This window comes from Vipera berus (genome assembly GCF_964194415.1).
Source record: "Vipera berus genome assembly, chromosome: 1".
Taxonomy (NCBI): domain Eukaryota; kingdom Metazoa; phylum Chordata; class Lepidosauria; order Squamata; family Viperidae; genus Vipera; species Vipera berus.
In genome coordinates this window covers 353,736,176-353,750,799 of record NC_138202.1, presented here as the reverse complement: position 1 = coordinate 353,750,799, position 14,624 = coordinate 353,736,176, and the positions used below count along the sequence as shown (strand labels likewise).

At 46.8% G+C, this 14,624-nt stretch overlaps 1 protein-coding gene across 1 annotated transcript in view; it reads left to right on the top strand.

Moving 5' to 3' along the window:
- AATF (apoptosis antagonizing transcription factor) overlaps window positions 1-14,624 on the top strand; it is a gene marked incomplete at its 5' end in the record, with an annotated part of 117,019 nt that overhangs the window by 57,740 nt on the left and 44,655 nt on the right. Inside the window, 3 exons of the mRNA XM_081346588.1 lie at window positions 3,548-3,746; window positions 5,106-5,270; window positions 7,313-7,396. Of these exons, the coding sequence (XP_081202714.1) occupies window positions 3,548-3,746; window positions 5,106-5,270; window positions 7,313-7,396 (448 nt within the window). The remainder of the gene's footprint in view (window positions 1-3,547; window positions 3,747-5,105; window positions 5,271-7,312; window positions 7,397-14,624) is intronic.

Here is a 14,624-nt window from a genome sequence, read left to right as displayed (position 1 = left end):
GCCCCCATAGGCACCCTTGATGCGAACGATGTAGAGCTGGCCACGCCCACCCAGTAGGCCATACGCACTCTAGCCACGCCCACCCAGTAGGCCACGCCCACCCAGGCCACACCCACCCGGCCCCCTGAGGGCAACCGCAATGCTGATGCGGCCCACAATGAAATTGAGTTTGACACCCCTGCCCTACACCATTTCTGACAGATGGCAGTCCAGTCTCTTCTTGAAAGCTTCCAGCGATGAAGCTCCCAGAGCCTTGGTGGAGCAGTGGGCTAATGCCTTCTTAAGTAACACCAGCTGCCTGCAATTAGTGCAGGTTCGCATCCCACCAGGCTCAAGGTTGACTCAGCCTTCCATCCTTCCGAGGTAGGTAAAATGAGGACCCAGATTGTTGGGGGCAATAAGCTGACTTTGTAATAATGCCGCTTGGGGGGTGTATGAAAGCCCTAACAAGCAGGCATATACATAGAATGAAGGCTACTGCTAAGCTTGTAAGCCGCCCTGAGTCTTCGGAGAAGGGCGGGATATAAATGGAATTAAAATTAAAAAAAAATAGCTTCTGAAGGCAAATCTGTTGCCTTGATTGATTGTTCTCACTGTCATGAAATTTCTCCTTATTTCCAGGTTGAATCTCTCCTTGATCAGTTTCCATCCGTTATTCCTTGTCTGGCCTTCGGGTGCTTTAGAAAATACTGTAGGTTGACCCCCTCCTCTCTCTGTGACAGCCCCTCAAATATTGCGTCACCGCTGTCCTGTCTCCCCTGGCCCTTCTCTTCACTAGACTAGCCATGCCCAGTTCCTGTAACCGTTCCTCGTATGTTTTAGCCTCCAGTCCCCTGATCATCTTTGTTGCTCTTCTCTGCTTCTCTGGCTTCCCCATTGACTTAGGCATGATCAGCATCTAGTGGCGCAACCCCGAAGATAATTTAAGGAAAACTCATTGGATTTACTTTAAGGAATTCTGGGAGTGGACGTCCCACCGGTAGCAAAATTGCCAGAGTTGCCCACCCCTGATTTATACGTAGAACCCCGATCACGAGTGGCCATATGGGCTGAAGCTTTAAAAGAGCCGATCCTGAAAACCTCTGGCAATACCGATGTCTCAATTTAGAAAAGACCACGCTGAGGCTTCTGCAAGCATACTTCACTTGCCTGATTATTATTATTATTATTATTATTTCCATTCCCCCTTTGCATTAGGCCTAAGGCTTATCCAGGGATAAGGTTCAAAGCTGTAGAAAGACTTGTTCCCGTTTCATCGGGTATTATCTGCCTGTGTGATTACATGGCTTTAACGGGATTAGCTATTCATAGTGGGAAAAAATGCAATCAGCCTCTGTTGACCATGAGGCTAAATGGGAATGCCATGTTCAGGGGCACTATACCATCGAAGGCCAAAATGATCTGAAGCGGTAAAGGATACATCAGCCTCTTTCACGCTCCACTTTAACCGAATAACAGAATGGGAAGGGACCTTGGAGGTCTTCTAGTCCAACCCCCTGCTCCAGCAGGAAACTCTACAACTAGTCCTCGATTTACAACAGTTTGTTTAGTGGCTGTTCGAAGTTACAACGGCACTAAAAAAAAGTGGCTTGTGACCGTTTTTCACACTTACGACCTGTGGTCACATAGCCAACATTCAGGCACTTGGCAGCTGACTTATATTGATGACGGTTGCAGTGTCCCTGGGTCACAGGATCACCTTTTGTGACCTTCTGGCAAACAAAGTCAGTGGGAAAGCCAGATCCACTTAACAACATGTTATTAGCCATAACACCTGCAGGGATTCCCTTAACGACTGTGGCGAGAAAGGTCGTAAAATGGGGCAAAACTCACTTAACCACTGTCTTGCTTAGCAACAGAAATTTGGGCCTCCATTGTGGCCATAAGTCGAGAACTACCTGTATCACTTCAGACAACTGATTATCCAATCTCTTCTTAAAAACGTCCGGTGTTGGAGCATTCACAACTACTGGAGGCAGGTTGTTCCACTGGTTAATTGTTCTCACTGTCAGGAAATCTCTCCTTAGTTCTAGGTTGCTTCTCTCCTTGATTAGTCTCCATCCGTTGCTTTCAGTTTGACAGCCTTGCACTTATCGTAGGTTACCTGTTGGTAACTTAAGTTTGGGGATAAACCGTACTACCGTGTTTCCCTGAAAATAAGACCTGGTCTTTTTTTTTTTTTGCCTCCAAAAGAGGCCCCAGGTCTTTTTTTGGGGGGGTGTCTTTTCCACTCGCCTCCGGCACCGAAAGCCCTGCCAGCCGACCCACTTCTTCAGCGGTGTCCCCCGGCCTGCATTTCATAGTCAGAGGCCTTTCCGGCTTTCTGGGAGGCCTCTGCAGCCGAGAACCGAACTATTCAATCCATAGCTCGGTTCTCAGCTGCAAAGGCCTTCCGGAAAGGCCTCTGACTGAAAGGTGGGCTGCAACAGTAAGTGGGTGCGGGGCACGTGGGGTAGCTCCACCCCCGGTCCCCCACCCCTGCCCTAGCTTGATTTTTAGGCGTTTGCCTTGCCCCAAAACTAGGGCTTATTTGGGGGGGGCAGGGCTTATATTAGGCCCACCCCCAAAACTCAAGTTAGGGATTATTTTCAGGGCAGGTTTTACTTCCGGGGAAGCACGGTTGTTCTGTTCCAGCCTACTACCGGCCCTGCAGAAAAGTCAGGGACAACCCCTTTACAAAAGGCAAAAGGCTGGAAGTAAGCCCGCCAAATTTATTTACACAAAACAGATCCAAAACAGAGCAAACTGAGCAAAACAAAATACGAACCACTAAAACAGAAGCTGTACAAACCGGTTTGCCTTCAGCCACCAGCCCTCCCACACATTCCCCTTTTAAACAGTTTCAAGGCGTGGCTTCTCTTTGCCTCCTTCTGAGGTGCCCCATTGCCTTCCTCTGTTTACTCCTACTTGACTGCCTCCTGCTTCGGGCGTCCTTGAACAGGGCCAGCTGTGGGTCATCTTCATCCACGCTGTCAGGCTCACACAGCTGGGTCTGAGTAGTAACCAGATGGGAGGGGCCTGGCTGAGAGCTCTGCGATGCCTCAGAACTGTCCTCTGCAGGCTCTCCAAACCCCTCCTCCTCCTCCTCCTCCTCCTCCTCCTCTGAATCGTCCAACCCAACTGCCGAACCCACAGGCTGGCACTGAATCACAACACCGGTAAAGAAGAGCCTTGGTGGAGCAGTGGGCTAATGCCTCCTTAAGTAACACCAGCTGCCTGCAATTAGTGCAGGTTCGCATCCCACCAGGCTCAAGGTTGACTCAGCCTTCCATCCTTCCGAGGTAGGTCAAATGAGGACCCAGATTGTTGGGGGCAATTAAGCTGACTTTGTAATAATGCCGCTTGGGGGGTGTGTGAAAGCCCTAATAAGCAGGCATATAAATAGAATGAAGGCTACTGCCAAGCTTGTAAGCCGCCCTGAGTCTTCGGAGAAGGGCGGGATATAAATGGAATTAAAATAAAATTAAAATAAAAGAAAGAAAGAAAGCTATCAGGAGATGCTTGGATAGCTCTGTAAGACTAAATGCTCCACCACCTTTATTGCCAGTGATGAAGAGGTCTCAAGTGGCAGCGATGAAGCTGAGGAAGGGAAGAGGGTTGCGCAGAGGCCGCCCAAACGGAAGCTGGAGATGGACGACTACCCTGAATTTGCCTCCAAGCGGTTTGCTGAGTTTCGAGTCTATAGAAACAGCACCCTACAGAAGTGGCATGACAAGACCAAGCTGGCTTCTGGCAAACTGGGCAAAGCAAGTATTTCTTCTTTATCCCGGGAAGTGAGGAGGGATGCCTGGTATGAACTCACCAGCCTGGTGCCTGTGAGTTCTAGTCCTGCCTTAGTCACAAAAGCCGTCTGGGTGACTTTGGGCCAGTCATCAGGAGATGGGGAGTTTTAGTCCTGCCTTAGGCATGAAAGCCAGCTGAGTCACTGTGAGCCAATCACTAGGAGATTGTGAGTTCTAGTCCTGCTTTAGGCATGAAAGCCAGCTGAGTCACTGTGAGCCAATCACTAGGAGATTGTGAGTTCTAGTCTTGCCTTAGACATGAAAGCCAGCTGAGTCACTGTGAGCCAATCACTAGGAGATTGTGAGTTCTAGTCCTGCTTTAGGCATGAAAGCCAGCTGAGTCACTGTGAGCCAATCACTAGGAGATTGTGAGTTCTAGTCTTGCCTTAGACATGAAAGCCAGCTGAGTCACTGTGAGCCAATCACTAGGAGATTGTGAGTTCTAGTCCTGCCTTAGGCATGAAAGCCAGCGGAGTCACTGTGAGCCAATCACTAGGAGATTGTGAGTTCTAGTCCTGCTTTAGGCATGAAAGCCAGCTGAGTCACTGTGAGCCAATCACTAGGAGATTGTGAGTTCTAGTCTTGCCTTAGACATGAAAGCCAGCTGAGTCACTGTGAGCCAATCACTAGGAGATTGTGAGTTCTAGTCCTGCTTTAGGCATGAAAGCCAGCTGAGTCACTGTGAGCCAATCACTAGGAGATTGTAAATTCTAGTCCTGCTTTAGGCATGAAAGCCAGCTGAGTCACTGTGAGCCAATCACCAGGAGACTGTGAGTTCTAGTCCTGCCTTAGGCATGAAAGCTGACTTTGGGCCAGTCACCAGGACCTTGCGAGTTCTAGTTCTGCCATAGGCATGAAAGTCAGCTGGGTCACCGGGGGCCGATCACCAGGAGACTGTGAATTCTAGTCCCACCTTAGGTATGAAAGCTGGTTGGGTGACTTTGGGCAAGTCACTCTTTCTCAGCCCAGCCCACCTCGCAGGGTGGTTGTAATGGGGAAAATAGGAGGAGGAAAGAGGCATGTATGCCACCGTTGAGCTATTTATACAAATAAAGCAGAGGATTGGATGGATGGATCGATGGATGGATGGATGGATGGATGGATGAACCAGATCAGCTTGAAGAAAAATTTACAAGTGAAGGTAAACCCTCCCAAAAGCAAATAGTGTGATCAATGTGTAAAAGAAAATAAATAAATAACAGCAGGAAAGAATTTCTGCTCATTGGCTGGTAAAGAAAGACAGCGGGGGTGGGGTGGGGGCCTTGGGAAGGAAACTTCAGTGTCTTTTTCTGCTTTCCCTCACGTTGCTTGATCCTCTTCCAGGGTTTTGGTGCCTTTGAGCGATCCATCTTGACTCAAGTAGATCATATTCTGATGGACAAAGAGAGGTTACTCCGGCGGACACAGACCAAGAGGTCAGCCTACAGGGTGCTGGGAAAAACCCCATCGGCTGCTGAGGTGCTTCCAGAAACCGAGACGGGCGAGACGGTAAGCAGAGGGAACAATTTGATTCTCTTATCTGGAGGAAATTGATTTGAGGGAAAGAAAAGCCAGTCGCAACAAACTTAGCCACAGAGGTTTTTGGTCCCAGTTATGTCAAGGATAGGGACGCGGTGGCTCAGTGGGTTAGGACGCTGAGCTTGTCGATCAGAAGGTCGAATCCCGAGTGCCGCGTAACAGAGTGAGCGCCTATTACGCGTCCCAGCTTCTGCCAACCTAGCAGTTCGAAAGCATGTAAAAATGCAAGTAGAAAAATAGGGACCACTACGGTGGGAAGTTAACAGCGTTCCGTGCGCCTTTGGCATCTAGTCATGACCACGGAGACGTCCTCGGACAAGCACTGGCTCTTCGGCTTTGAAATGGAGATGAGCACCGGCCCCTAGAGTCGGAAACGACTAGCACACATGTGCGGGGGAACCTTTACCTTTATGTCAAGGATGACTTGTTAATGAATTGCTAGGTGAACGGGGCAAGTTGTTCAATGATTCCACTTAAAACCGATGGGCGTTTTTTTTGTTTTGTGGTTGCACGATCACGGGACACTGCAGATCACCATAAATGCAAGCCAGTTGTTTAGTGCCCAAAGCGCAATCGCCTTCCCACCCGATGGGCGTGCAGGGGGTGTGTTTGCAGTTGTCGGAACTCCGGATCCAGGTTTGTTTTAACTTGAAACGGTCACTAAGTGAGGACTATCTGTAAATTGCTTCCTGCAAGGTGAGGTGGACTGAGATGGAGCAGCTTTACCAGTTTCCTTACGGTAAACGACTGCTTGCTGCAGCTGTGTGACACGTTTGCTTGGAGAGCAACGTTTTTGTGAACCTTCCCATTTTGTATGCATGGTTGACTTCCCTCCCCCAGTTCAAATCCTGGATAACTAGACTAATGTGTCATGTTTATAAGCTATCATCTGATCTGAAAATCAGGGACTTGTTTGCTTGAGCTGTGCAAAGACGTATGATGGATGATGGTCTTCCCAGACCTTCTCACTCCGTAAAGAATGAACATATGAAAGAGAACAGAATAGGCCTGCCTTCTGTCTCCATTTGTGCGTCCATATATTAGAGATGAATTGTGTATGCACAAAACCTTCTCTTGGTTTTGAAGTCAAAGCATACCCCAAGATGCTCGAAACAGCTCATTTAAAGTTCAAGGCGGTAGTAACCCTTTTGAAATGGGAGATTTCATGGTATTTCACATTCAAAACAGTTCAGAATGAAGCATTTTGCATATTCTTAGAATTTCTGGAGCAACAGATAGCAAGCACTGCAAGAGAGTTGTGGGGAGGTTAAAAAAGGAAGGAAGAGTAGACATAAAACAGTCCAAAAAAAGGAAAGTTAGCCTGTTGACAGCTTATCTCATAAACAGCAATCCAATCCAGGTGAAGAGAAAGCTGAGAAGAAGAAAAAATGTAAATTATCGGAAGAGATTCTGCTTTATCTCTTAAATGGCAACTCAGCCCAGGTGGACAGAAAGCTGGGAAGAAGCATTTCAATGTGTTTAAGCATCTCCATCTTAATGAACTCACCAAAAAAAAAAGGCTGGGAAATTCCTCTTAGGCTGTCCAGGAGTCTCTGTTGACCGCAGAGTAGCATTTAAGAAAATCTGTGTAGTTCTAGCTTACTTGTTCCTGACTTGCCGTGTGGAATCTGACACTTGTGGTACCTTAAAAATGAGCACATATATTATTGCACACACAAGAAGAAATAGTATAGGATTTCCTGCCTACTAGATGACCTCCAAAGTCCCTTCCAACAGCTTCTTCTTCTTCTTCTTCTTCTTCTTCTTCTTCTTCTTCTTCTTCTTCTTCTTCTTCTTCTTCTTCTTCTTCTTCTTCTTCTTCTTCTTCTTCTTCTTCTTCTTCTCCTTCTCCTTCTCCTTCTCCTTCTCCTTCTCCTTCTCCTTCTCCTTCTCCTTTTCCTCCTCCTTCTCCTGTTCCTCCTCCTCCTCCTCCTCCTCATCATCATCATCATCATCATCATCTAGGTTGGAGCTGAGATGGTCCTCACAGAAGTCTCTTTTCTTCCTTCTAGGAGACGGTTCCTCCAGCGATGTCAAATGCCCACCTCAAAGACCTGGATGTGGAGATCTTTGATGACGATGACTTTTATCATCAGGTGAGTCCCCACCTTCTAAGTAAGTGCAAAGTATTCAAGGAAAGACACCTGGACATGTTAAGGGTCCTCTACTTTTATTTTTTTTCCATCATCCGACTCAGAGTTTATGGCAGGGAAGCCGTGGCCAAAAGAAATGTGTGAAAGAGACACACACACCCCCAATAAGCTTCTCAACTCATCTGATTGCTGCTGAAGCCAGCATAGCCGAGTATGAGTAGGGAAAAATATTCATCCAAAAGCACATTCAGACGTTCTCCTGGATGCTCGTTTTCCATCCCGACACAAATGCTAATGAACTGAAAAGCATTACAGGTACTCCTCGGCTTACAACCGTAATGGCCTACCACAGCCGTAAGTCACGACAGTCATAAATCGGGTCGCTCACACGGCCCTCCCGATTGTATGATCTTTTTTTGCCACGGTTGCTAAGTGAACAGTGAAGTTATAAAGTGACTGTTGCGGTCATTAAACAAACCAACGGTTCACCGTGGGCTTGTTTTGCCGAAAACCGGAAGTAAATGTCGTTTGGGGGGGGCTGTGACTCTGGGATGTTGCAAATATTGCCAAGTATCCGACATGTGATCATGTGACTGCGGGCAGAGGTGGCCATCGAAACTTCAGAACTGGTTCATAAGTACCACTGGGCAGGTCTTTTGAATGGTCACTGAGGGACTGGCTGTAACTCAAGGGCTAATATGTATTGTGAATAAATAGCATTAGCAACAGCATTTTAGACTTATATACTGCCCCATAGTGTTTCAAAACTCTCTGGTTTACAGTATAGAAGCATTATTTGCATATTGTCTCCAAACAATCTGGGTTTCTCCGACGACGGAAGGCTGAGTGGGGCCTTGGGCTCCGTCAGGATCGAATTCCAGGCTGTGGGCAGAGTTAGCCTGCAATTCTGCATTCTAAAAGGCTCCTGAAAGTTCCTTTCTTCTTTCGTTTCCTTAAAAAAAAAAAGTTGGAGCATACCTGAACCCATGGGCCAAATATTGTCCATCCGTGCTTAGGAAAGACCCCTAAAAGAAAAGGAGTTTGAAATCAAATTTGTAAGTCAGCATGGGAATGTGGGACTGAATTCAGCACTCTTTCCTCAAACTTCTCTGTATTCAAAATATGATAATGGGATGTTTCTAATTAAAAGGCTAAGCTGGAGCTGAGTGAGTGGACTTGGAGAGACTTGCATAGACACACTATTTATATGCCACCCATCTCACAAAGCATGATTTGCATATGGGTGATGAATATTTTTTTTTATTTTTTTTTTAAATTCCATTTATATCCCGCCCTTCTCCGAAGACTCAGGGCAGCTTACAAGCTTAGCAGTAGCCTTCATTCTATGTATATGCCTGCTTATTAGGGCTTTCATACACCCCCCAAGTGGCATTATTACAAAGTCAGCTTATTGCCCCCAACAATCTGGGTCCTCATTTTACCTACCTCGGAAGGATGGAAGGCTGAGTCAACCTTGAACCTGGTGGGACGCGAACCTGCAATAATTGCAGGCAGCTGGTGTTACTTAAGGAGGCATTAGCCCACTGCTCCACCAAGGATTCCTGGCGGAGTGTGGCTGTGGGTTTGTGGGCTATTGCCGTTCCTAGGAGTTGGAGGATTCTGTCTCATTTCTGACGTGCCTTTTGTGTGTGGTATGGGTTCATTTTTGCGTGGTGGTTGGCTGTGTGGGTGTGTTGTGGTTTGGGTGCAGGCAGCCATTTCTCTTGCACTTTTCTTAGTGTTGTGCTGCAGTGCATCCTGGCCCTTCGAAAGAGGATCTGGACACAGTTTCTTTCGTGTGCGGGTGGGGGGGGGTTGCTTGCAAAGCTGAGGATCTGGTCCGTGTGCGTGGGTTTGCGGTAGACATGGGTGTCCAGTTCTCCATTGTCCAATCTTCTTATGTCGATGTCAAGGAATGGGAGGCTGTTGTCTGTTTTCTCATTGTGTGTGAATTTGATCCCAGGGAATATGTTATTGAGTAGGTGGTGTGTTTCTTCAGTTTGGGAGCATGTCCAGAATTTTGGTTGGAGGGCGGGTAAAGCTTTGCATTCGAGTCATTGCATGACTGTTTCTGCTATTAGGGTTCCCCTAAACTCCGCTTAACTCCACTGAAGCTGTCACCTAGTGTTGTGATTCCTCGCCAGCCAGTGGATCCGGCAGCTGAGTCTGAGGAATCAGATGAGGAGGAAGAGGGGCCTGGAGTGACATCAGAGTCAGAGGAAGGCTCTGAGGAGCTCCAAGACTTACAGTCGGACGAGGAGCCTGGCCCCTCTACTCGCGCTCAGGCTGAGACACAGCTGTGCTGGGAGTCTTGAGTTGGACAGTGACGAAGCGCAGCTGGGAAATATTCAGGATGCACGAAAACGCCGGCAAGAGAAGCGAGTAGGACAGAGGAATGCAATGGGGCGGCTCCAAAGGCAAAGGAGAAGGCATTAGGAAGCCACGCCTTGGCTGAATAATAAAAGGGAAGGTATGGGAGGTGCTGGCTGCCGAAGGCAACTGTTCCTGTTGAGGATCGAGTTTCTGTGAACTGTTTTTGTTTGCCTTGGACATTGACTCAGGTCTGTGAATAATAAAAGGGATTAGTTTTTCTTGTGGTTCCTTGTTGGAAGAGGGGTTTCTCCTTGTGAGCATAACAAGGACTCAGATAGGCTGGGATAGAACACCTGGTATCTAAAAGTTCAAAAACCAACCCACAACCTCAGAGAACAAACCTTCACCCTCATTGCATGTGGGTCTTTGTCCAAGTAAAGATACGTGGCAGCCAGTATTTGCCTGACCATAAACTTGAGATAGACGTGGGCTTGCTGTGTTGTTTTGGAAACCTCTGTGGCCTGCAAAATAACACAAGGTAGTTCTCAACATACAACCACAATTGAGCCCAAAATTTCTGTTGCCAAGTGTTACGGGAATAATACCATTTCTTTTATATATAAATATTGTATTAATTTTCTATTTTTACAATCAAGTGCTTAATAGACAACATGATGACTGAGTCCATTAGTAATTCCCTGGTACATATAAGCTTCTTCAAACTCAACCCAATATTACACCATCCAATACATCCTCTCTTCTTCCAGTAATAGACATTTTTCCACACTAAGCAAATGCAATTCTTATTGTGGGAATAACACCTTTGTTAAGTGAATCTGCTTGTTAGAAGGTAATAAAAGGTGATCACACGACACTAGGGCACTGCAACCGTCGTAAATACATGCCAGTTGCCAAGGGTCTGAATTTTGATCAGGTGGCCATGGAGACGCTGCAGCAGTCATAAGTGTGAAAAACGTATAAGTCAATTTTTTTCACTGCCGTTATAACTTTGCACGGTCACCAGATGAACTGTTGTAAGTCAAGGATTACCTGTACAATGCAGCTTTTGAGTTGTGCTGCTGGAGAAGACTCTTTGAGAATCCCTTGGACTGCAAGAAGATCAAATCAGTCAACCTTGAAGGAAATCAACTCGGATAGTTCTTTAGCATAGTGTTTCTCAATTTTGGCAAGCTCAAGACGTGTGGACTTCGACTCCCAGAGTTCCAAAGCTGGCCGGGGAATTCTGGGAGTTGAAGTCCACAGGCCAAGGTTGAGAAACATTGCTTTAGAAGGACAGATCCCGATGCGGAAGCTCAAATACTTTGGCCCCCAATGAGAAGAGACATTGGGAGAAGACCCTGAGGTTGGGAAAGATGGAAGGCAGAAGGAGAAAGAGACGGCAGAGGATGAGATGGTTAGAAAATTGCATGAGAATGAGGCTTGCTGTTGAGAAAAGTTGTGGCTGGGTGTTGGTGAACACCGTGGCGTGTCGCCCATAACACCACGGTGTCTCCCCTTTGACAAGTGTGTCACAGGGTTTGCCGTCACTGCCTTAAAGTAAGGCAGGAGATTGTGCCAATCAATAAAACAGAGAAGCAATTGACTGCTGGGCCAGTGAAGTTTCGAAATGTTGAGAAATTTGAATCGTATTGTGCCCTCTGCCCCCAACACACTTTAATTTGCTGTTCCCTGCCTCCAGACCTGAGAAGCGACTCAGCTGTCTGATCCCTTCTCCTGGGAGCAGGGGCGCCAAGGTTAATCCAAATTAAAGCTCAAAGCGAAGAGAGGAACAATCTGAATCCAAACGCATTCAGTTCCCGAGAATTGCCGCCTACTTGAGGATTTCCCCTTGTAGTTTGAGGCCACGCGGGTCGAGAGCCTCAAGCTGAAACAGGAGCGCTTCCGGTTTGAATTTAGGGGTGCTGGTTTTTTTTTTAACCCCCTTCTTTAGGGAGCAGATGCTGCTCGCGTGCTCCGTGCTCCGACGGCGCGCGCCTGCTCATCGGCACCTGTCAAACGGAGAAAGGGGCAAGGTCCCAGATGCCAACATGAAACAGCCTTGACTTTGGGGTGCCCTGCTATCTCTAAACACAGAGCTGTAGGGGCTTCCGTCATTTACCTGGATCTGGCAGCAGCTTGTGACAGCTTAGCAGCCCCTCATATATCACAGGTAGACATCTGCCTGTACTTTTGATGCTCCTCTTTCTCTCCCTCTCTTTCCTCTTCCCCCACGTGGCTTCTCGGAAGAGATGGTCAGCAAAGGTCACTCCTTCGTGGTATCTGTGTAGTTGTGGAGATTGGGGACCCCACTCCCCCCTCTTTGACAGACTGCTCAAATCCTGGGTGGTGATAAGGTGCAAATAGGGGGAAGTGTGTTTCCTCTCCCCTCCCAATGAAACGGACTTCATGAAAGCCGTTTATTTCTCAGAGGAGGAAAACAGAGCCGGAGAAAGGCTTTGAGAGGCAAGGGGGGGAGGGGATTGGGCCCCTAGTTTACTCTTCCCCTCCATGAATAAGTCTCACACACACACACACACACACACACACACACACACACACACACGGGTTCGAGTGAGAGAGAGTGACTGGAACAACCAGTTTTTCTTCGTAAGGCAGAACTAGAACTCACCTTCTCCTGGTGATTGGCCCAAAGTCATCCAGCTGGACTAAATCCATCAATGGATTAGGGTCAATTTTTAAGGGCCTTATTTCATTTTGGTTCAGAGTTGGGTTTTTTTTTCCAAGTTTAGTTTTTTATATAATAACAATAATAATAATAAAAAGTTGGAAGGGACCTTGGAGGTCGTCTAGTCCAACCCCTCCTCAGGCAGGAAACCCTATACCATTTCAGACAAATGGCTGTGCAATCTCTTCTTAAAAATTTGCAGCGTTGGAGCATTCACAGCTTCTGGAGGCAGGTTGTTCCACTGGTTAATTGTTCTGTCAGGAAGTTTCTCCTAGGTTGCTTCTCTCCTTGACTAGTTTCCATCCGTTGCTTCTTGTCCTGCCTTTGGGCGCTTTGGAGAATAGCTTGACTCCCTCTTCTTTGTGGCAGCCCCTGAGATGCTGGAAGATTGCTATCATGTCACCCCCTCATCCTTCTCTTCGTTAAACTAGACATTCTCAATTCCAGCAACCATTCCTTATACGTTGAGATATGTTAATATCTCAACAATGATATGTTAAAAATAGTGGGAAATGGATAGGTCATCTCTGCCCGGTGTTCTAACTGTCAGGAAATCTCTCCTTAATTCTAGGTTGCTTCTCTCTTTGGTTAGTTTCCATCTGTTGCTTCTTGTCTTGCCTTCAGGTGCTTTGGTGACCAAAACTGGATGCAGTATTCCAGGTGTGGCCTTACCAAGGCATTGTAAAGTGGTATTAAAAATTCACGTGATCTTGATTCTGTCCCTCTGTTAATGCAGCCTAGCATTAACAGAGGGACAGAATCAAGATCACGTGCTATACGACCACAGTTGGGCCCAATGTTTATGTTGCTAAGTGAAACATTTGTTAAGTTTGCCCCATTTGCCCCAGTTGTTAAGTGAGTCATTGCATTTGTTAACCGTGTTAGTAACAGGGTTGTTTGGTGAATCCGGATTCCCCATTAACTTTGCTCGTCAGAAGGTCGCAAAAGAGGATCACGTGACCCCCAAGTCATTTCCCCCCCCCCCCACTGCTGTTGTAACTTTGAACGATCACTAAGTGAACTGTTGTAAGTCAAGGACTACCTGTATTGTGCCTGTTAGGGATTTGGTTTATCCCTTTTTGCTTATTTCCCTGTAATAATGCCGCTTGGGGTTGTGTGAAAGCCCTAATAAGCAGGCATATACATAGAATGAAGGCTACTGCTAAGCTTGTAAGCCGCCCTGAGTCTTCGGAGAAGGGTGGGATATAAATGGAATTTTTTTAAAAAAAATGAAGCCCCCTAATATCACATCCCAGGTTTAGGCTTTTATTTTATGCTCAGATGCCAGAAACCTTCTTGAAGGAGAACCAGAGAGAGTTGTTTTTGCTTGATACGAGATTCTTCCAACTACAGATTTATTTTTTCCTGTGCTGAAGACCATCCAAAGAGCAAATGGGACCCGGTTGAATCCTTAACTGATGTGTTTTTATTTACAGTGAAATTTCTGCCTGCCTCATACATAAAATATCATGTATGTAAATTGCAGCAGGTGGCAGTATCTAGCCAACCTTGGCTGGCTGGCCTCAATGATATAAACAGGTCAAGGCTGGAAATCCCAAATCTGGATGAGGATCAAAAGTAACATCCCATGGCAGATCGTTATTGCCAGAAAACTATGTGTGGGCCCACTAGTTAAATCACAGCAGAAAATTAACTCCACAGAAAGGTTAAAATTACTTGTATTGAGACTGGCTCTAATAAGAGAATCTCTGATGCTACTCATAAAAGGAGAATATTTGTAGGTTCAGGGTTGAAATGAGGAGGTCCTTGTTGCTCTCTGGGCTTGGTTGCTGTCTTGCAGACATTTCATTACCCAAACTAGGTAACATCATCAATGCTAGTGGGTGCTCCTTCGTAGAGATTCTCTGTTCATCTACCTTCTCTTTTAGATTTTTTTTTAATCCCACCTTATACGTGACTTAAGATACTGAACATGCCTAATACTCCTCCCTCCTCTGATTTCCACCCCCTACAACAACAGCCCTGTGAGGTGGGCTGGGCTGAGAGAGAGAGTAACTGGCCCAAAGTCACCCAACCCTTTTTTCATGGCTGTGGCGGAACTAGAACTCATGGTCTCCTGGTGATGGGCCCAAAGTCACTCAGACAACTTTCAGACCTAAGGCGGGACTAGAACTCGCCGTCTTCTAGTTTCTAGCCTAATGCCTTAACCCCTAGACCAGGGGTAGGCAACCTTGGCTCGTTTATGACTCATGGACATAGAATGAAGGCTAC